Source organism: Theobroma umbraticum, unplaced genomic scaffold, assembly GCF_002168275.2.
Source record: "Theobroma umbraticum cultivar Fairchild unplaced genomic scaffold, ASM216827v3 scaffold_56.0, whole genome shotgun sequence".
Classification (NCBI taxonomy): Eukaryota; Viridiplantae; Streptophyta; class Magnoliopsida; order Malvales; family Malvaceae; genus Theobroma; species Theobroma umbraticum.
In genome coordinates this window covers 9,888,516-9,910,911 of record NW_018397256.1, presented here as the reverse complement: position 1 = coordinate 9,910,911, position 22,396 = coordinate 9,888,516, and the positions used below count along the sequence as shown (strand labels likewise).

At 34.6% G+C, this 22,396-nt stretch overlaps 2 protein-coding genes across 3 annotated transcripts; one reads left to right on the top strand and one right to left on the bottom strand.

The window, feature by feature from the left end:
- The first annotated feature begins 8,142 nt into the window (after positions 1 to 8,142).
- LOC110411017 (acyl-CoA synthetase family protein) lies at positions 8,143 to 12,938 on the top strand. 2 transcript variants are annotated; one of them, XM_021421003.1, is made up of 6 exons: positions 8,143 to 8,425; positions 8,520 to 8,706; positions 9,000 to 9,189; positions 9,581 to 9,784; positions 10,744 to 11,043; positions 11,174 to 12,938. In XM_021421003.1, the coding sequence occupies exons 1-6, from the start codon at positions 8,222 to 8,224 to the stop codon at positions 12,174 to 12,176; spliced, it is 2,088 nt and encodes a 695-aa protein (XP_021276678.1). In that variant the 5' UTR covers positions 8,143 to 8,221; the 3' UTR covers positions 12,177 to 12,938. The 2 variants fall into 2 exon arrangements, with proteins under 2 accessions (XP_021276678.1, XP_021276677.1); XM_021421002.1 differs by having other exon boundaries at positions 9,578 to 9,784.
- Positions 12,513 to 19,520, bottom strand: BGAL4 (beta-galactosidase 4). Its single transcript, XM_021421001.2, has 19 exons — positions 19,057 to 19,520; positions 18,808 to 18,903; positions 18,589 to 18,701; positions 18,391 to 18,457; positions 18,175 to 18,267; positions 17,878 to 18,021; positions 17,220 to 17,308; positions 16,917 to 17,022; positions 16,711 to 16,798; positions 16,290 to 16,408; positions 16,016 to 16,180; positions 15,551 to 15,726; positions 15,330 to 15,439; positions 15,122 to 15,231; positions 14,904 to 15,014; positions 14,410 to 14,520; positions 14,121 to 14,326; positions 13,719 to 14,046; positions 12,513 to 13,072 (listed from the first exon to the last, which is right to left on the bottom strand). The coding sequence occupies exons 1-19, from the start codon at positions 19,231 to 19,233 to the stop codon at positions 12,962 to 12,964; spliced, it is 2,520 nt and encodes an 839-aa protein (XP_021276676.1). The 5' UTR covers positions 19,234 to 19,520; the 3' UTR covers positions 12,513 to 12,961.
- Positions 19,521 to 22,396: the final 2,876 nt, after the last annotated feature.

The following is a 22,396-nucleotide window of genomic DNA, read 5'->3' as shown; positions in this document are numbered from 1 at the left end:
ATGCTGGTACATAGTCGTAATCAATGCAGGATAAGACACGGCAATCTCAAGAGAATCTTCAATGACAGGAAAACATAAATAGCTAATTCTTGGTGGATTTTGCTTGTTAATATCACGTTACATGGGAGATCCATTCTTAACTTTACATCTCACTTTTCAACGTGGTCTTTGAATCCAGCCTCCGTATTCATGGACCATGGTCCATGGTTCATCATCACAGATTAGCACACACACAAATTACTTTCATTTTGAAAGGCTACTAAAGTTATGACCACTGCAATCATTCCTTTGAAACTGTCAACTGCAACGTGGAGCCTAAGGATTGAACCAAGGTGGAACAATTTTTGTCCAAAGCAATAAAAAGTAAAAAGAGACAAGAAGAACGGGATTTGCTCAAAGAACACCTACTGAGCAATCCAGCTTGATAAGTTTTGTTCTTTTTTTATTCTTCCGTTCTATAAGTTGTAACAAGTAATCTTCAAAAAAAAACATGATACACCATAGTAAAATGGTTAAACCGGTTACAAGGTAAACAAATTTGCTTCAAATGTCAGTAATTTGAAGTCAGAAGATTGGAACCGTACGTACGATTCCAGGCTCCAGCCCTGCTTCCTATACTTTCCGTTTATTCTGTTGAATGATGATTAGAATCATTTTCTCGTTTGAAATTTCCGGGACTCATCATTTTCCACTTCAAGACAATGAAACTTTTTGGTGAGGGAGTCCAATTGTTTATTTGTTCTTTAATCAAATGATCCTGTTTACTTTCTTCCAAATCTTAGATTTGAAAAGTCTAATGACGCACAAGGGAGCTGTGTACTTTATTCTTCCCAAATGAGAATTAACTTTTCTATCCTTAAGAGAGCCAATGATCCTCCAACTTGGAGATTGTCTGATTTAAGTAAGTTATCATGTTGGCATCTAACCAAATTTTGCTTTATAAAGTTCCTTGTGATGATAGCAGGTCACACTCTTTTAACTCAAAAGAACAAATGGCATGTCAAAAACAAATTCATGTGAAGGAATCTAGAGAGCTACTTGTAGTGATCATAGGGGCTCCGGGGGGGTGGAGGCCCCCCTCAATGCCCCCCCGCCCCCCGCCCCCCCTCCAGAAGTCATAAGCTCATAGCTGATAATCGAGTGAACCTTATCGTTGATGCCAAGCTCTCCATATAGTATGTTTTCGTTTCACTGATCTTGTCCAATTCACATAGTGTTGAAAACCACCCAGCTTGTCGGATTTGTCTTTTTAATGAGTGTATAGGGGGTCCAGCAATGTTAAAACGGTCAGGTAACTACCAGTAGCAAACAAAAGTTTATGATTTGGAGCCATTTTGGCCAGTGGGACACTGTAGGTAATTTGCACTAGTAAGACCTAGGTGGTAACAAAAGCACTGATGGGGTTTGCTTTTCTGATCAATTTGCTCGCACCCTGTCATTGGACCCTTTTGCACCCCCTAAGGTGAGAGCGGCATTATTTTCTCTTTTACGGGTAGGTTCCATCTACGCCTTTTTCCCTTAAGCCTTGTTCGATGGGTTGGTTTCCAACTTGTACGTTGAAAAACTATTTCTTATAATCAAATTTTAGTTTCTGTTTTACATTTTTGTCACAATCTATATCACAGTTTTACAACTCGATACTTTTAATGTCAAAAACATTAACAATAATGTGCTGTGACTGCCAAATTCTACTACTTCATGCTAATTTTACATTAACATTTGTCATAAGATCCAAGATATGAAACAATCTCATCTAATTTTCTGTTGCCTTCCAAATCCTTGACTTAATTTGTACTTTAAGGTGTGATATAATCAACCGTTGAAGATAACAAATGGTAGAGAATTAATTATCATTAACCATTTACATTAAAATTATCGTAATTCAAATCTTTTAAATTGAAATGAAATCTCTTTTGTTTCGATATAATTTATGGGGTTTGAGTACTAATTTCAGACATCGTAAAAGTTTTGAAGAGAACACCTAATCTAAGATGTCAGAAATTTTTCTTAATTTACTATATATGTTTAAATTTTAATAATTTATTATGTACTACTAAACTCATGGTATGGAAATTAAAACATTTTTTTGGAATGGAAGAAGATTCATACATACTTTTAACCAAAAAGAGAATTGTTAAATCTTAATTTGTCCACATACTGCCCCAAGTACAGAAAACTCAATCATGAACCATGATAGAGTTTGAGAAAGTAGAAAGACAAAGCGGAAATCATTTCAATTTATAGGTCAGAGAACTTAATGTTTGGGCTTTTGTCATCAAATATCTTGGTCTAAGCTTTCTTTCTTTGTAATTTAGTCATCGTATAGAGAAGTAATATTTTTTTCGAAAAGCATCAAATTCATCAATAAAGAAGGAAAAAAAACCCTCCACCATTGCAAAGAACAAAAGGGTAGATAGTTTTGGATCATATATCAGTCCTATTTAACTGATACATCTTTCCAAAACCTCCTCCAAGTACAAACCAAGGCCAAAAACCGAACCATCAAAGAGGGCCCCTGCATTCACCCCTCCTAAACAAAAAATCCCAAAGGTTGCAGACACTCGAGAACTTGTCTGTGCATCCGTGTATCGAAAGAGACCTGATCTCTCAATCCAGTAGAAATTAGGGAGGGATCACTACAAAACTTACACAAAAACACAAATCCAAAGAAACAGGATTCATTCACAACCATCAGCCCCAACCTGACTCAGCACCACATCATCGAAAGGACTCAATTCACATCCAGTATAATGAAGTAGTAGTAAGAGTAAAAATAGAATAGAGCTGAGCTATAAAGTCTTTGAATCCCATATTAAGCAGTCTACCAGATTTTGGAGGCAGCATCAGCACATGTTAGTGTGAACTTCCAATTTCTTTCTCAATTCAAGGAGGAGATCACAAAAGGCCAAAATGTGTTATGGCATGCTAACTAATTAAGGGTAAAATAAAAGTGAAAAGTGACGAAAGGGTTCGAAGAAACAAGTCATAACTCAAGGGAATATTGGGTGGTAACTTACCTCGAGATACCAGACATTCTGATTTAACAGCCTAAGCCTTAGTTGTAAAAGTAATAGATTTAGGTTATCAATCACTAGCCACCAGCCTCTTTTTTTTTATTTTTATCTTCGCCCTATCAAATCAACAAGATTTATTTGATTACCCTCGTCACACTTATTCAAGGTTTTGAAAAGGTGACCCACCAATCAACTGAAACAAATTGAAACTGATTGATGGGGATTTTGAAACTTATATCCACGAAGGGGCAATTATTCCAATGGAGAATGATTTTACGTTCTTCTTTTGGTTTTTCTCCCTTCACTTTCTTTAGTAGTCAGCCTGTAAATGAATCACATCATTCTAATTCCTTAAAAACAGTATTGGGCTCTTCATAACCAAATATTCTTTCCCCAGAAATTCATGCCGGCATTAGATTTAATTACTGCTTACTGCCTCTGTTGTGTAAGGTTTTTTCCCTACATAATATTGGTCAGATAGATGGTAAAATATGATCTTAGTCAGTACAGGAGATAGTAATTACTCAAGTGCTTCTCCCTACCCCATACTCGATTGCCCAAAGGCATCTCGCAATGGGCTCTTGGACTCATTGCCCGATGGTAGGCACTCATTCAAATGTGTTTATTGATTAATGCCATTTCAATGCATTAACAGAACTATTAGTCGAACAACAAATAGTTTAGGAAAAACTGATCCAAGAGGCAAGAGGCGATTATTTTGTTTACAAAGGTATTATAAGGCAGTCCAAAAAAAAAATAACTACTACTTACGAATTCATTTGTTACATTATGATGGATTTAAAGAATCAAGGGAGAGATAAATTATCTTGTCATGGATCTATAAGCAATAAAATGTGACGTATAATTTTATATATTACTAAATACTAACGAATGATAATCATAATACCTTCTTGCTTTACGGCTGCAATTTCTTTAAAGACAAAAAGCTTAATTCACGTTGTTGTTAGGTCCCCATTCTTCAAGAACAACCAGCAAGTTCCCTTTTGGGTACAGCCATGACCATGGAATTTCATACCTGAACATATAAACAAAAATCCCAATCAATGTGCCTGGATTTGTATCAAGTAGAGATATGGAGCAGCAAAAGCAAAGCTGCCACTCACCATCTTTCGCCATGGTGTTCATATAAATCCAGAGCTAATGGGTCATTGCCTTGTGGTGAATCGAAAGTTGCCTAGGTAAGTGGACAGAACAAAATTTAGTAATGTGAAGATATCATATTTATGAGTAACATTTTGGTCTCATAATTCTCCAAGATGATTCTCAGTCTCACCTTGTACCATTTTAAGGGCTTCTTAACTGGTTATGATGATCCATCTACCCTCTTGAATGAGGAGCTGCCTAGAATGTATAGACACTCAAAGCTTCACCTTCCACACCGACCTTTTCAAATCAATTTCAAGCATTAATAGGAGTTGTCAGGCATCTTGTATTATCATTGTGATATTCCTGCTAATTTTCATTTTGTTTTCTGCTGAACCCATAAGATAATAATATGGAATAATCATGGAAATTGAAAACTGAATTCAGCTGCTTAATATACCCTTATATTTTAGTAGCCGTGCTTGTTACCATTGAAGTTGTTAGAAAATTATGATTTATCCGTTTGACTTTTTCTTTTGGATTCACTTCTTTGTTCCAAGGTAAAACCTGTGATCCAATTTCTTAGAATTATGGCGGCAGTAGAACGTTAGAGTAGTGCAGACGATGTACGAAACAGACCTTGCAGGACCATCTCCATCTAGACATGTCCCAAATCCCTGAATAAGGGCTTTCAATGTAACGGGGCCGAGAATTCCTCCATTGTGAAATCAATCGTGTGAGTTGACAGAAACAATGAAAGGGGAAAAAATAAGTTGGCTTCTCATACCTCCCATATGTGTGTGACAGAAAGCAAAATTGAAGTCACTATGCCTTAATGCACTTAGAACTTTATGCGGAAAAAAAATAATCCCTTCAATGCTACAGTATCTACCCGATAATTGACAATTGATGAAAACATCTAGACAATGACCTGCAGGTTCAAACGTGAGGATTGGAAGCGGTCCACTCTTCGGAAATCCTTCGCTGGCTTCCATGTTGACACTGTTGCAGGGAAAGAACGTTAACTAAAAATTAGTATTGGAAAAAGAAAATGACAAGAGTGGTTTTGCTTGATGACATATACTAGTATTTTCTCCAATTAAAAAGAATTTTCAGGGAATGGATTGATTTGATCAGTTGATTAAAGTTACTCACCTGTCATGCACCATTGATAGTCTGAACCCCTAACCCTATCAGCTGTAAATTATTTCTTTTCACCCACGAAAGCGGTTGCGTCGGTGTATGATTGCCAAGAGAATGTGCCAGCATTCACAGGCACCATCTGCGTTTGAAAAGTAGGACCAGAAACCTAAACACAACATCTAAGGTTGCCTCAATCCCGATGATCAATTTCTAATAGGAACAAGAAAAGGAGCAAGGGAAATGAAGGCATTTGACCAAAATGTGTACCTTGCATACTATCACCTTTACCGTGTTGAATATTACATTCTTGCAGTCAGGGAGGATGCTTTCCGACCATGGAGGGAGACCATATTGCATATTTCTGACGGTCACGGTCACAGAGTTTTCTTTATCATAGTTTGCAAGGAATGCTGCACAAGTCCTGGACCCCGACTGGAAAACACGGGCCTTGGCCTAGAAAAAGAAGGATTGTCAGTTTTAAACTAAGGGGAAGAGAAAGATGAAAAGCAGAAAAAGATATGTAATACCCCTCAAAAATATTTTATTTAAGTAATTATATAAAACATAGTAATTACTAAATTATAGCTTGTATTAAATAAATAAATAAAATATAATATAAATTTAACTTTTTATAATTGTAGATATGATTTTTTAGTTTATTAATAAAGATAAAATAGAAGACGGAATCTTTAAACCAACAGAGTAATTTAGTTAATGTCAGTTATATAATATTAGGTTATTTATCATGTTTAAGAGAGGTTAAGCACAGTTTTATTTACCACATTTAAAGGAAAAAGTAAAAAAGTTGACATCAATTTATTTCATCAAGTCTAAAAGATAGGTTGTGAAAAAAACTTAATCTTAGAGTAGAAGAAGAAAGATAGAGAAAAGAGAAGAAGAAAAAGATACAAAAAAAGGGAAAAACATTTAAAGGAGGTGCTGATTAATGTACGATTAAGTTTTGTGTTTTTCATAGTTTAAGTACAAAAAATTTAAGTTATTTTATGTTTATTTTTTATTTTTCATTGAAATCCAATACTGTTTCAGTGATTTTTTAATAGCATGATGGGTACTAATGGAAAGGTTGTAAAAATATTTTCTAATGGTTTTTATACCATGTCATTTGGCTTTATGATTAGAAAGATATGAATTTTTTAAGTTGATTAGGAAATTTGTTTTTAATAGTTTTGATGATCCAATTGGGTAACCTAAATATATTTTAAAATACAAATTCATTTTAGAAATAAAGATGTAAAAAATATAATTTTCAAAAATCAAAAATTATAAAATCATTGTTGAAATATCTAGATTTTTGAATTTTTAGATTTATGGAGTCTATTTTAAGACTTTAATTCTTTTGACACAGAAAGCTCTTAATTGAGTTATTGACACCAAACTAAATATCAAAGTAAAGAGTACATTTAACATTACTAAAATGTGAAGTTCCAATAACTTAAAAACTAGAGTTGCCAAAACTTTTAAAAACAAGCTGTTAAATTAATTTCAAAAATTCATATTTCTTTAACCATAAGATCAAGTGAAATGCTATAAAAACCATTAGAAAGATTTTTTTAAAACCTTTCTATTTGTACCCATCATATTATCGAAAAGTCACCAAAACATGACTTCATATGAATGAAATATAAAGAAACAGAAAATAGCTTAAGGCTTTTATGCTCAAACTATGAAAAATACAAAACTTAATCATACCTTAATCAACACCACTCCTTCAATGTTTTTCATTGTTCTCTGTCTTTCTTCTTCTTCTTCAAGATTAAATGTTCTAACTACATATTGTTTTAAGATTGATAAAATAAACTGATGTTAACTTTTTCTTAAATGTGGTTAATAAAACTACCCTTAATCTCCTCTATTTACTTTTTTCTTAAATGTGATAAATAACGTGATATTGTATAATTGATATTAACTAAATTATTCTATTTGCTTAAATACTCTTTTTTTTTCATTCTTTCTTATTTAATAAACTCAAAAGTCATATCTAAAATTATAAAAACTTGGACTTATATTATATTTATTAATTTATTTGATATAGATTATAACTTAGTAATTATTAATTTTTTATATAATTAAGTAAAATGTTTTTGAGGGGTATTAGAAGATACTAGGAAAGTCTTTTTTTTTTTTTTAATCTAAATCAGTTGAATTGAACCTGACCACCTCTTGGGGTTCACGAAGACTAATGCTTGGTTCACAAAACGTGATGGCTTTACGCTAATTCCTTAAGTGTCTCCATTTTGGTTCGCTTACAAGCCCTCTCGTACAAGGAATTATGGCAAAACGATTAATTGGAAATGATCTGATCAAGACGCCCTAAAATATATGAATAAATTGGTCTTCTTGGTCTCTTTGCAAGATCCTTGTAAGTGATAGTATCATATGCAGATTTAGCAGCATGTTAGTAGAAAACAAGGTTAATATCAAGGGGAAAACTGACTTTAGATTGCTATCGTTCTCACCATATTCGTCAATTGGAGCATCCTAGTCGTAACTGGTGGCGACAATGTCCTCCCGAAAGTTGTTCCTGCATGATACTGTAACCAGAGGAAATCAAAGGACTAAAAACAGAGTTATAAACTGCATTTGTGTCGATCAAAGTTAGGGTATAAGCCGTTGTTCTGTATCTACCTTGCAACCGCAAATGACAGGTCCTCTGCTGGTCCACCCCACTCCAATAACCTGGATGATGGGTTGGTTCTGCCAATGGCTATATCTACTTCTTTGCACAGAGATAAAATTGATTAAGAATAGTAACAGTATCTGTCCATATTTTTTGGTTTATATTCAACAGAAGGGGCCTTCCATATCCACAGCCCATTAAAAGTAACGGGAAGCCCAAAACTGATTTAATTCTGGCGGGAACTTCCGCCATCCTCTGCGGTTATAATAATCATCATCAACCGCCCGCCACACTCTGATCACCGTCTGAATGACTGACAATCATGGCCATGCCGCAGTCAATCACCGACCTCTTCGCTCGACTCGCTTCTCACCTTCAATTACCGATCAGCGAACGCGAAAACGAAGAGGAAGCTCTCAATCTCGCAATTTCGAAGCTAAGTCAATCTTTGAACCTTAACGAAACCGATTCTAGGGTTAGGGTTTTGGATACCGCTCTCTCCCTTATGTGCTTCGAGGCACCCCAGGTAAATTCCTCTACCAAGTTGTAAAGTTGTTGTTTTTACTAGATAATGCCCCCATTTTTATTACCCATTGGTGTAAATTTACGATTTTGCTTAGGTTTTGGATTCGGCGATTGAGTATTTGGTGAAGACGATCGTTAGCGTTTTATCTTCTTCAGTTAATTGCAAAGTTTTTCGGCTTCAAAACCAAGAGTTTTTGCTTATAGGTAGCGGGAGCTTGGGTCAAAATAGCGTGGAATTGGTTGCAATGTGTAACAATGTTTATGCAAAGCTAGAGGGAAAAGGTGGATTTTTTATGCTTTTTTTAACTTTTTTTATTTTTGAAATCTTTTGATATTGTATGTAATATCAACTCTTTTATTTGGTAACGCTAAACCTTTGTTATAATTATACTAAATAAAATAAAATAAATTGAAATCTGCAAAGGCAGGTAAGGAAGAGAGTTTTCATTGAGTTAAAACTAGAGAGGAGTGGAGTATAAAGAAGCCTGTTCTTGGGATTGAAATATTTTATCTAGTTTTTGAATGATAATGTTGTATTTGATTACCTATGTGAGAGTATTTTCTTTATGTTGCAGGGGTGTTTTCTCATTTGCTTTTACGTGCTGTTGTAAGGGTAGCAGTTTTGGCATCTTGCTATCTGTATTCACACCCATTTGTACCTATGCTTGATGTAAAATCAATTGAAGGAAGAAGCGCAGCTGTTTCAAAGTTGCACTGTCATTTACCCACAGAACTGTCCCTTGAAAATGAAGAGCTGCCTTTAAGGTTTGTTTGAATAAAAATTGTTATCACATCAATATAGAAGTTAATCATCTTTAATTTTCATTAAGCTGTTTATCCACAAACAGAATGCTTATAAATGGGAAATGCTAAGATAATCTGACAGCAGGGACAAGAGAGTGAGGAGAAAATAAGAGCTTGATTTACATATTTTAATAGATTTTTCTGTTTTTACGTTCTAGCATTCACCATTTCCGACAATATATTTGGTTCAATTTTGTTCTTTCCCTTTTTAAGGAAAGCTCACTTTCTTTTTCATTTTCATTTAAGTAAACTTTATTTTTCAGTTGGGAAATGTTATGCATGTTATAATGCTCAAATGTTTTGAGTTCGGTAATTATTTTTCTTATAAGGTACAATTCTGTTCTTTAAGCAGGTTGCTATTCTGGTATCTTGACCCACTAATTCTGAAGCAAGCTATCTCAAAGATTTTAAAAGATGCCACAGGCAGGCCTTTCCTTTGTTTGAGTGAGGAATTTCACCAGAGAATAGATTGGCGCGCTATCATTATATGCTTGGTGCTTTCTCCTGTTATGTTTATTGAGACCAGAGCTCTATTGCATAGCTGGTTTCTTAAGACGTGAGTTCCCCATTTCTTATTCTCACAAATGTTTCAATTTCTTGTTGACAATCGCTTTCATATGTTATGTGTGATACATCTCATTATTTTTAAAAAATGTGTTTTCTAACCATTTCCACATTGGTTATAGTGTCAACTTTCAATAACCTCATTTTACATTGTTTCTACACGTAATATTTTCTCTCTTAGGAGGAACATAGAAGCAGATTTGAGTTATTGTTTTATGTGAAAAGAATATCATAAATTGGCTGCCTCCATATTGGTTTTATTTTATAGCTTCCAAATAATGCAGCCAACACTATTTCATGAATATGTTTGAAGTAGAACAAGTGATTCAAAGCTCAAAACACTCAAGAAGTAATGTGAATTCTCAACCAAATTCTCAAATATCAATATAAAAAACTCAGATATCCAGAAAATATAAATAATTCATCACTCTAAGCCTGCCTGCAACTAAAATAACTTAGGTACTTATAACTAAATCTAAAATGCAAAATACCAAAAATAAGACTAACGCCCTAATACTAGGAAAAAAAGTAAAATACTAATTATAATAAACCTAAATAATCTAAAATAGCCTAATTAGATGTAAAAATTAGAATCAAACCCAAAAAATAGAAAAGTTAATCTCTTAACTAGCATAATTCCATCCTCCACCAATGTTACTTCAAGCATTTTGATGGTCAGACAGGCCTTTTTATTTCATGAACCAATATATTCAGTCTTTTGATTCCTCCCTGAATTTGTGTTATATCTTCTTTTTTCTTTTCAGCGTTAAGACAGTCATGAATCAGGATACATAATAATTTGTGGCACTGTGATCATCCAAGGCACTTAAAGTTGTTTTTACTTTTGCTGCTTCTATTAACCATGGATATTTTGATTATTGTTTTTGTTTTCATCTATTATAACCTAATTAACAAGAATATTTCCTCATTATTAGTTTAGTTCTAAAACAGGGGTCTGGCTTCTGTACTTGACCTTCTGGTTGGATTAGTGTCAGCAGTACTTGATGTAATTTCCAGACCAACATGGTGGGGCATATCCACGGAATTGGGATCTAAGCTGTCATTTTCCTGTGCATATTTCCCCAACAAGAACCATTTGTTGAGGATTTTAGCTGGAGCCTTCTCTGCTGAAAATTTCCTGCATTTAGTTCAGGCCACAAGTGAACACGTTTCTCTTGGTAAGGAACAACTACGTCCAGCCGTCAAGCCAAAATCAATGGACATTACTAGCATTGATCACAAATCTCTCTGGTAAACTCCAACCCCAAGCATCTATAAGAGTTTTCATCTTGACATTTTTCCCTGGCTAATGTAGGGTTCTCTCCCCGACCAACTCTTTACTCAAAATTAAAAAATTTAAGGTGAAATCTTTACCTTGCAGGGCTTTGGCTATAGACTTCCCAGATTGGTTCTATTTTGCTTCTTGTCTACTTTTCCCTGAGAATAGTCTCCAAAAAGAATTTCAATCAAAGTGCACATTTGCAGCGCCTAAAGTTGGAGAAACACATGATAAGGAGTTATTGTCTATATCTGCAGCGAGGTATATTTCATGGATTCTAAGCCCCATTAGTAAATCTAATCAGGATTTGCTAGTTGATTTTTTGATTAAAATATCAGAGTCTTGGGCTCTGAAACAATATGACTCAGTTATGCACAACAAAGAACCAGCTGCCTGCAAGAAGAAATGTAAGAAACCAAAACTTTATGACAAGAGGGATCATTATTCTCTGGCAAAAGAGTATGATTGTCAAAAGATGGGAATCTGGCTCAATGAAATTGAAAACGTATACCTTCAGTATGCTAATAAAACTGTCAACAGTTCTGCATCTGCTGATTCAAATGCATCCCATGTTAGCCTACAGCAAAATGTGCTTTTAAGGAGAATCCCTTTAGGCATCTTGATTGGGTGCCCCAATTGTATAACCGAGGATGCATGTGCACTGCTGCTGCACTATGCCGCAACTGGTAAGATACTTCAGCCAAGGGAAACTATGACAACTGGATTAAGACATGTAAAACAGAAGTCTGAACGGCCGGACTTAACTATATGGATGGACAAATGTAGTAAAAGAGATGTTTTAGCTGGTGCCTGTCTTGTTTTTACTTTGACAGATGCTGTTGATAGTATATCTGCTTCATTGTTCGATACTGAAGACAGTGAGTTAGAATATATTTACCAGGTGAAGGTAAAGGCTGGTAAGTATCTGATGAAGTGCATCAAGAGACTAAGCCAGCTTAACATCGACAAAGATGAAGTTTTGACGTTAAGGGATCTATGTAGTAGATTGGGGCGATGGAGGCATCAAGGGCGAGAAACATTACAAGTTCAGAATGAAATAGATGATGTCATGAATGACTTGAGTCAGAAATTATCTTCTTTATGAGAAGATTCTGTAAAGGAGAACTGACATATTGTTCTTGCCCCCTTACACCTTCTTCCCTCCATTTCCGTCTTTTCATTTGAGAGGGAAGCTCTTCTGCCCGCTTGAGTTTTACCATCATTCTAGTGTACAGGGGGAGAGATTTATCAATGTTGTGAAAAGAAATTGTAAAGAAACGATTGAATTGTGTATTCTTTTACATATGTGTGAATATGGCATAGCCTCCTTGCAGCAACTCAGTAATCCACTTAAACATCATTGAGTCTAGTTAATAGATCAATGATGATGCTACAACATGATGAATTAAAGAAGAAGACAGTAACAACCTCTACGAAAGAATTTAAACTCAAATTGCTTTTGAAATACTTGGATTTATTACTTTCCTGTTTATTTTTACAAAGAGAAGCAATGAAATTGCTTTCCTCTTGAGACTTACAGGCATAAATTGATTCCAGCAAGCTAGAGTAATCCTAGATTTTAGAAAGTGATCCTAAGTATTATGTATGAAGCTTTATCACACAAATAATAGCTTCTCTATGTACACAAAGCATCCTTTCAACCACTACACAACCAATATTTGGCATTGGCCAAACAGAGTGTGCTGTGTTCACTCTGTTCTTTATTGCCTTCTAGCAGAGTCAAATCCATATCATCTTTGCAGTATAGAATGTGTAAGCTTGAACTACCTTTAAAACTCACAGAGGCTGTGAGGGAGTATCTACGTACTGAATATGAACTAGTCTGGACTTAAATTTTTTTGGTTTACCACAGTTCTTTCTCTTTGGTCTTCAGTTGCAGGCAGCTTCAACTGAGAGCTTCTTCATGCTATCTGGACATGGATCTCCTCCAAAAACTTCTGGAGCCACGGTTACCAAACATGATTGTTTTCCAATGCAATTCTGAAAAAGACTCCCTTGTTAATTATAAATTACAGGGAAAACTGATATAAATTCAATATCCAGAACTAAGAAGGTACTGAAATCACAGCTGCCATGGGGCAAACTCATTTTTTGAGCTTCAACTCTATGGCACAAAAAAATAGCTCTACGAAAAGATCAAGTTCACAGCTTCAACAATTTATGCAGTGCAAGCAGACTATGCATGACAGAAGAAAAGATTAATTAAAATGATTTATTCATGAGAAATCTCGGAAATTCCATGAAACTTGGTAAAATAAATCCTTCAAATAGAAAATGGTAAATTTCTTACAACATAATAGGTAGGAACACCAAGGTTCCTTCACTACAGGCCACCCAGGGAAGTATCTAAACTGATAATTTAAATTCTATTTCTACCATGCTTCAACCTAAGAAAATTTATTAAGTCTGATGTTGGCCATTTCTTAAATTGAGAACAAAAATCAGAAATATTTGAATTGTAAGAGGTGTGTACAATCCTTTGGTATTAAGAGGAGAAAAGAAGCAAGAGTAACATTATTTTTCTGAATAACACCTTCCAGCGGGATTTGACGTCAGGTCAAACAGTTCCATATAAAGCTAGAGACAGACAGACCGACAGACAGAGATGTTAGAGTTTTGGGCATACCTTTTGAAACGCATCATATGACTTGTGGGCATGGCAGCTTCCCTCACGAAAGCTTCCACAAGTCCCCTCGGGCATTCCATAACTAGCAAACTTTATTTCAGAAATTTTCTGCCCAGGAGGACACCACAAATGGGCTTTTGGTCGATTGATTTTGCCAGAAGCTAGCATTCCCCAATTCTTCATTGTTGGTTGCGCTTCAAAAATATCAGCACAAACACTTCCGGTTGTTCTTTTGACCAAAGAAATTCCAGACGGATCACCGCCCCATTCTTCAAACACAACCATGAGGTTTCCACTTGGGTTCAGCCATGAGCGTGGAACATGGTACCTGAAAGTAAAAACTCTTCTATGAATATTTGAATTAGATCAACAAATGATAACAGAAGCAGAACAGGTTCTCACCATCTTTGAGACGGCTCTCCACAGTTAGTTCGGCATTTCTTATCACTATAAGTTCCAGCGTAATCACAAGCACCACATGCACCCCGTGCTATATATCCAGGCCAGTGGCGTCCAATGCTCTGGCCATTTATCCATATTTGCCCTTTTCCCATGCTACTCATATCTAAAGCCAACGGTTCATTGCCGCCCGGTGCATTAAAAGTTGTCTGCAAACAACAAATATTAAATCTTTAAATCTGGTTCTATCTTTTCAAGTATGGAATATGTTTAATCAAGGAAACTTACTGACCTTGTACCAAGTCATAGGTTGTTTCTTTACTAATAGCGATCCTTTGATCCATTCAACAGAGGAGCTTCCAGTAATGGTATGAAGGCTTAAGGCCTCCCCTTTCAGACCAATCTGCTCAGGATCATGTCACCATAGTGTATTAGTATATCTACATGCTAGTAAATGCAAAAACTCTCTGTAATAAAGGTAATTTAAGGACTTGGGTCAGTTTACTAACAAAATCTCCAGACATTAATTTTTGAAAGCTTTTTCAAAAATTCATAAATATTTAAAAATGCTATGAATTCTTTAACAGTATTCAAAAAAGTTCACACAAATCGAGAGGTACATTACAGCAATTATTAAGTTTTTCCTAAAATTTATTTCCCAGATCATTCCAAGAGTTTTTTTCATGGCTCATTTAGATAAAACCATTAGTTTATTTGTTCAAATGAATTTGATAAATTTATGTTCCATCCCTGAATTTTTCAGCCAGGTATCACTAGTCAACAAACCTTGTAAGACCATTTCTGCTTAGATAAGTCTCTTGACCCCTCATTGAGACCCTTCAATGTAACAGGGCCTAGAACCCCAGCATTCCACGTCTCGAAATGAACACCAACATTCTGAAACATTTGAAATTTGATAATAGGATAATTAGAATTGCCATATTCACCACTAAAATCAAAGTTAAGAAAAATCATAGCCACATCAGAAAGGTAACGGAACTAACTGGAAGTCCCACTGCAATGCTTAATAAAGAAATCTTGTTAATCCCAGCTCTCAGCTTGACATTTTTGCTGAATGTTAATTTTGGATTGTCCAATCCCCCATACAGAGTCCCTGAAATGAGAATAGGGTAAATATTGATGTTCATTCAAAACTTTAGGTTATCTCACAGAAGAATGAATGAATGAAAAGTGCCAGAGTATTGGTTTTACCGGATAATTGACCATTAATGAAAACATGCAAAGCATGACCTGCTGACCAAATGGTGAGAAGAGGATCTTGTCCACTTGTCAAAAATCCTTCATTAGGATCTATTTGTACACTGAGTGAACAAGAGCATGTAATAAAATGGTGTAAGGAAATTGTATATGTTTACAGAAGTACAAGAATATGTGTTATAATGTTTAGATCATCATTAGTTAAGATTACTCACTCCGTCATGTACCACAAATAATCTGAAGCATCTCTGGTGACATATATCTGTTCCAAGAGCCCGTCTTTTACAGTTGCATCCTGATCATCAGCAGAGGGACTTTCTTCATTATATGATTGCCAAGAGAATGCGCTGTTTATAGGTACCATCTTCTTCTCTGAGCTTTGGGCACCAAGCTGTGCAACGATTACAATCAGATGTTAAATTTTACATTAAAGAGCTCGTCATACAGATGGGACAGAAAGAAAACTCAGCTTTGATGTATAAAACAGAATAAAAGCTTGAATTTCATGTATTAAGACTATATAAGGCCATATTGTCTCTGTTGTAATCATTTACTAAGTTTTTTCCCCCATTTTGCAGAAAGAAATTATAGTGCTTATTCATATAGAAGTGATATGTACAAGAATAGTACAGAGAGAAAGTAGCCTAATGTACTGAAACGGGATTAACCCTTTTCCTTACCCTGGCAGTGTTGAAAACAGCAGTTTTACAGTCAGGAAGGATGCTGATGGACCAAGCTGGTAAGTCATATTGCACATTTCCGAAAGTAACTTTTACAGAGTATTTTGTGTCATAGTTTGCAAGGAATGCAGCACATGCACCAGACTTTGCCTTGAATACATGAGCCTGGGAATAAAAACAATTAACAATTATGAGAAGAGCAAATTCCAAAATTAAAACGGTGGGGTGAGTCTCTATGAGCAATTTATTTCCTCTAGCTAGAGAAAAAACTTACCTCCTGATTACTTCCAAGTGAAGTCACTGTAGGATCTGCAGAAACTAAAGCTGGTTCACTTAATTTGATCGCTTTATGCAAATCTCTCAGATGTCCCCATTTTGGTTCCCTTGGTAGCCCTGGTATAAGATCAAAAAGCCATTTAGAAGCCAGAAGAAATAATCTTTTGGGGCTTATTTTCAAGCACCTAGTTGTTGTATAGGTTTCATTTTATTCAGAAATCTTTCTAGCTCTTCCACATTAGATTCAACAAATTGAGTATTCCTCATCCTTCGCGTGTGAGAATAACATGTATTCATTTGTCACACACAAACATGAATGGTGCTCCCCAATTAACTAGTTGGAATCTTTAATGCTCATCAAGAAGCAGGTAAAAAAATTCAGCGCAGCGTAGTTCAGACTGCTGTTGATATGTACGTACCATATTCATCAATAGGAGCATCATAGTCATAGCTGGTAGCAATGAAGGGACCACCAGCTGTCCGCCCAAAATTGGTTCCTCCATGGTACTGAAGCAAAAAGAATGGAAAAGGTTAAAAACAAAGCTAGAGATCTTTCACTGTATATAACCATACATTAGGTGAATACAATTTACAAGGATAAGAGAGACGGGGGAATTTAATATACCATATAATAATTAACAAATGAACCACCATTCTGAATGAATCGTGCAACTGAAAATGCTATGTCTTCTGCTGGTCTGGTAGGGACAGCACCACCAAACTCTGTAAACCTTGGGATAAACAAAACAAAGGCCAAAATAGCATTAGTCTAAAGGAAGAACTTTGATAGAAGCAAGAGGAATGATAGTTATCGGATTTACTACAAAAAGCACTTTCTCGCCTTTTGTACAAATAAATATAAGACAAGAAAATTAAACAGTATAGCAAAAAAAGATTAGGCAATACAGGCAAAATTTGTGTGACTTACCAGCCAGTCCAGTTCTCTGTCCACATCTTTGGTTTGTATTTCGCGTTGGGAGTAAAATTTTCACAGTAGAATCCATTGCAAGTGTTTATCTGTCACCGTACAAAGAGAATAAGAGACACAGACAGAGAAAGAGACAGAGAGACAAAGAGATATCTGAAAGCTTTCTCCAATAGCAAGCGTATGTGATTACGAGTAATTCTACAGTTACTAGTAGAATTAACCCAGATAAAATTCCCCGCTAAGATAACCAGTAGAAACTTCCTTTTGAACTGAACCCTCTCACTTGAGAACAAGGTGGCTTTGATCATATCATGTCACGACGAAACACTCTTATTATTTCCATCATTATGAAACTCAGAAACGAAAAGAAGTTTCAGAAAAGACAAAAGCATTAAGAAAAGTATGGGAGACTAGGTGCCCGTGAAGTTGGAAATAAGTAAAGAGCAACCAAACGCAAAACCGTGTGAGATAAGGTTCTAAAATTTAAGGCCACCTTAGCTGGACAAAAAGCACTGTTAAAAACCCCACCAAGAAAGGAGGAGCACTAAATCAAAGGCCATACCAACAAATCTTTAAGGGAAAATGACAATAACAGAATCAATAGCGAAAGCTTTTGATACTAAAAATTAAAAAAGAAACATATGGCAGGAAATCTTACCACAGGGTCAGGAGCATCATCTTGCTTGCACATAATCCATGGGACTCCAGTGCCAAGTCCCACTGCCATTTGTGCAGCCCATTTGGTGTAAGCTTTACCAGGAGCACCAATTTCCCATTCAACAGGACCAAATTCATTCTCAATCTGTCATTATAAAATTCATTGAGAAAGAGAAAGTTTGATTAATCAATATTGATTGAGTACTGAGTCAATATTGAAGAAAAATGATATTAAAGTCAGAGAAATGACTATTAAAAAAAAAACATAATCGATATCTGGAAGGATGACTTTCCAAACCTGAGACATAATTATTGGACCTCCTTGAGTCTCAAACAGCTTTTCTGCTTTCATCATGCTGACTATCTTCTCTGTGAATTTTTGCATTGCAGCCTACATGATAGTCAATTACGAGTCAAATCATTTGATTAATAAAACCAATACATCAAATTTAGCAAAGAAAAAAAAACAAACAAAAGGGCAATTAGATATAATCAAATAGTCAAAGTTCTCAACCTTGAAAGGTCCATTATCTGTCCTGAAAGCAATGCCGGGGACATATTTCAGCCAAACAGGAAATCCCCTGAAACAGAAACAGAGCAAAATACAGAGCATATCAGAAAATCTGCATAAAATTAGAAATAGACTCACAATTTTTTTCTCTATGGTGATTGCTAAAAGGATATTAATTAGCTAATATATTCAGTATATTACCCAAAGTTCCATTCAGCACAAATATAGGGACCAATCCGGAGATGAACATAAAGTCCAGCTTGTTGCGCCAGCTTAATAAATCGAACCAGATCATACCTATCCTCAAAATAATACTGCAAAAGAAATAAATGAATCAGTAAACAGCAGGCAATAAAATTTTTAAACTCATATAGAAAAAATTTTGAACTTTATAAATAAAATTGACTGCACGTGCATTACTTTTCCAGGAGAAGGCTCGTGTCCGTTCCAGAAAACATAAGTTTGTATAACATCCAAGCCTCCTTCTTTAGCCTTTGCTATAAGATCGGGCCACATCTGCATACCCAAAAAAATGGCAAATTTAATTTTTTAAAAATGAGCTTTGAAACTTGAAAGCCGGAAAAACCGAGAAACGGCCATGTTCTCAGAAAGGCAATAAAGAATAAAGAAACAAGAGAAATCCAGGAGCTACATTGGGTTTATCAATACCTGAGGCGTGCTTCTGGGGTAATGAATGGAGCCAGAAAGAAGAATCCTTCTCCTGCCATTAATGATGATAGCTTTACTGTCATAAGAAACAGTAGCTGAAACTGAAAAAACCCAAGAAGAAAACAATAGCCATAACATGAACACGCTGACCCTTGACAACATGTTTCTGTTCCACATTATGGGCACTTGAACAAAAGCAATGAGCTTTTGTTTGTCTTTGTATATCTTCTTCTTCTTCTTCTATAAATTATTAAAAGAAGCGAAAAGAGAGAGAGAGAGAGAGAGAGAGAGAAATGGATTTGCGTTTTTTCTTAAATTTCTCTCTTTTGTTTGTCCTCTTTGATTCTTGTGAGAACCAAAAGGAGGGAGGGATGGTTGGCAGAGTGTTTAAGAGATAGTGGATTTGATTTGACAAAGAGTTTTTGGTTTTGGTGTTTTGCGTTTGTCATGAGTAAATGAGAGCAAAGCCCCCCCTGCAACTGCTTTATAAATATTTTGAGGAATGAAGCAAAGTGACCCCACAGTGTGCCTTTTGTGGGGGCGCACCCTCTCTTACACGAAACTTAATTTCTTCCAATTTTTTCACTTTTTATTCTTTTTCAACCTTATTTACAAGCACGCATTTAAGACAAATCAATTTTCTTATTAAATAAATGAAAGCTTTGGATGTGTGGAAACAGGACCAAACGGTGACGCTTTCACCCTAGTATCTTGTTATTCTTCTTACTCGAAGAAGGATTCTCCCAATCCCAATACGGAGAGTATATATTTATTTATATCCACTCATATTTGTTTACTAATATTTCTTCCAATTTATCAAGCGAAGGATACCAATTGTTTTTCTTAAAAGTATACGATGCCTTTGTGTTTTCTCTTTTCATTCAATCAAAGGAAACTTTCCTTACTTGTATCGAGTTTTATGATTATGCTTTGGACGGTTATAGAGAAACAAATATTTTATTTCCAAATCTCTTATCCCAATCCTATTCATTAAATAAGGAAAACTACCTTATGGTAGACAAGATGTTTGTTTCAATTGCATGGAAAGATTTTTTTTTTTTGCCAAATTTGTGAAAGTTCGTTGTGATGAATTAGTCATTCAATCATTTTCTTTATTATTTATATTATATAACAGTATTTAAACATTTGATTTGATGAATAACACTATACTTTATACCACTTAAACTTTAAGAATTCGTAATTCGTAATCTATTTTTCTTCTCAAGATATGGTAATAAAAAATAAAATAAATTTAAATTATCAAATTAAAAAATAAAAATTGATTTAAGATATAGTTAATTAGTAAAATCGTTTATTTGGATTGTTAGAAAGAATAAAATCTTTTTATAATATAAAATTGTATAAATTATCAAGAAATTTAAATTATATATTTTACATAGATAAATAATATATATAAGACTAATCTTAATCTGTTAACTACAACTAACCAATAATATTATGATACAACTCTAATGAGATATTGTAATCTAATTAAATAATAATATTACATGATAGTTTTAATTAAATAATTTATATAATTATCTTAACATGAATATTTATATTTAAAAAAAACCTCAAATAATCTACAAGTGATTATGGATAACACCCATAAATCGTGTCAAGCTCGGATAACATATCTGACAGCTAAGCTTGATCTCAATTCACCCATGCAAATATATTTTCTATATTTTAAATTTTAAACTGAATAAAATATATTGAACCGAATTACGCTAACCCGTCTGTGCAAATAACCCGGTCCGTGAGCGCACCCGTAGAATGAGCTCAACCTTTAATTTGACGCCAATCTTGGCCTTGTGTGGCCAGTTTAAATTTCCTGCTACGACTGATAACTACTAACTACTACTACTAATAGTAGTGTCTTAAGCAACTAACTACTGCACTAAAAAAGGTCAAGCTGCCGCGTCCGTAAAAGGGTACCGCCCTATTACGTGTTACTGCTTTATTTTCTTCGTACTCCAAACTTTCCACACTTGCTGCTGAAAAGCCAAAGGCCAGAACGAGCAGCCAAAAAGGAAAAATGATGGATCCATTTTGTTTTATGGAATATTTTCCATAAAACAAAAATTAAAAAGAGTCTTGTTCTATCTTATAATGAAAGTCTCAAAAATTACAGGTTAGGCCTATAAATAAGTGCTCAACAGGGGCACGTTTCAGACAAGGCAATTGAATGATATAGCTGTTGTTGTCTTAATAATAATTTCATTAGTTTATAAACCAATTACATAACTTCATAGTTCAAGTGGGAACTAAGAAGTGATGAGGCTGCCAACTAAAAAGAAACAGCTGTTCTAAACAAATCGTGGCTTCAAAATCAAGCAAATCGATGCACTCCCAACGATTGTACTCCAATTTTTTTTTTGTGAGAATTTATTATTAACAACAGCTATATGTTATAATTGGTGCTTGATTAATCGGACATATATATATATATATTTGTTTAAGAAATAAAATTAATAGTTGTTATGGTGGTTGATATAAGATCCAAAAATTAGGTGATGAATGGGCTTTGACAATCCTATAGTTTTAAGTTGAAGGCAAATAAAATAGAAATGAAATAAGTCCATGCATTTGAACTTTTATGAACTTAATCCAAATAGACTCTCCATCATGCATGAAACCTTCCTTAGCTCTTTCAACAACCCTACTAATTTACTCCCAAACCATTATCAACAATATGTTTGAAAATTATACGGATCTCAAAATTCAATTCATTAAACAATTATTTTTTAATTATTATTAGTATTATATGATATTTCCTACTAGGAATGAGTGTTGCCACCTGTCACGAAGAAATTTGAGGGTAAAGAACAGATTTTGTTTACTTGAAAACATATTTGTTTAATCAATACGTTTTCTTTTTTCACTTTGAAAGCTTAACGGCAATTATAGTTTAAATATATTATCTTAATTGACTTTAATTTGGTAATATCATAATTGATATGGATTGAATTTTGACTTAATATTGACGTATTTGGTTTGATATAAAACATGAGATCAAAGTTGGAGTTTTATTATTCATATTTATAGAATGACATATCAAAACGTGAAAAAGTATTTAAAAAATTTAAAATTGTGTATCAAATTATTAAATTAGTTTATATAATACGGTATGAGATAAAATTGATAAATTGAAGAAATATTTTTCTTTTCTGTATCTTTATAATCCTACGGTGGTAAATGATTTCAAGATTATTGTGCATCAATAGTTGCTGAGACGACTGTCCCTCTGTTATTTTAACCCTAACCATGGAATTTTGATTCTTTTTAGTACGGGAAAAAGGGAAATGAAAAGCTTGATACATGCCTTATCAGGGAGAAG

What these genes read in the sequence shown, in the direction of transcription:
- LOC110411017 (XM_021421002.1), top strand. Translation starts at nt 8,222, where the DNA reads ATGGCCATGCCGCAGTCAATCACCGACCTCTTCGCTCGACTCGCTTCT. An exon ending in TGCAAAGCTAGAGGGAAAAG is followed by an intron (nt 8,707 to 8,999) that starts GTGGATTTTTTA and finishes TTTATGTTGCAG; the next exon opens with GGGTGTTTTCTCATTTGCTT. An exon ending in ATTGATCACAAATCTCTCTG is followed by an intron (nt 11,044 to 11,173) that starts GTAAACTCCAAC and finishes TTTACCTTGCAG; the next exon opens with GGCTTTGGCTATAGACTTCC.
- BGAL4 (XM_021421001.2), bottom strand. Translation starts at nt 19,233, where the DNA reads ATGTGGAACAGAAACATGTTGTCAAGGGTCAGCGTGTTCATGTTATGG. An exon ending in AACCTATGACTTGGTACAAG is followed by an intron (nt 14,327 to 14,409) that starts GTCAGTAAGTTT and finishes TGTTGTTTGCAG; the next exon opens with ACAACTTTTAATGCACCGGG. An exon ending in GGAGAGCCGTCTCAAAGATG is followed by an intron (nt 14,047 to 14,120) that starts GTGAGAACCTGT and finishes TTTTACTTTCAG; the next exon opens with GTACCATGTTCCACGCTCAT.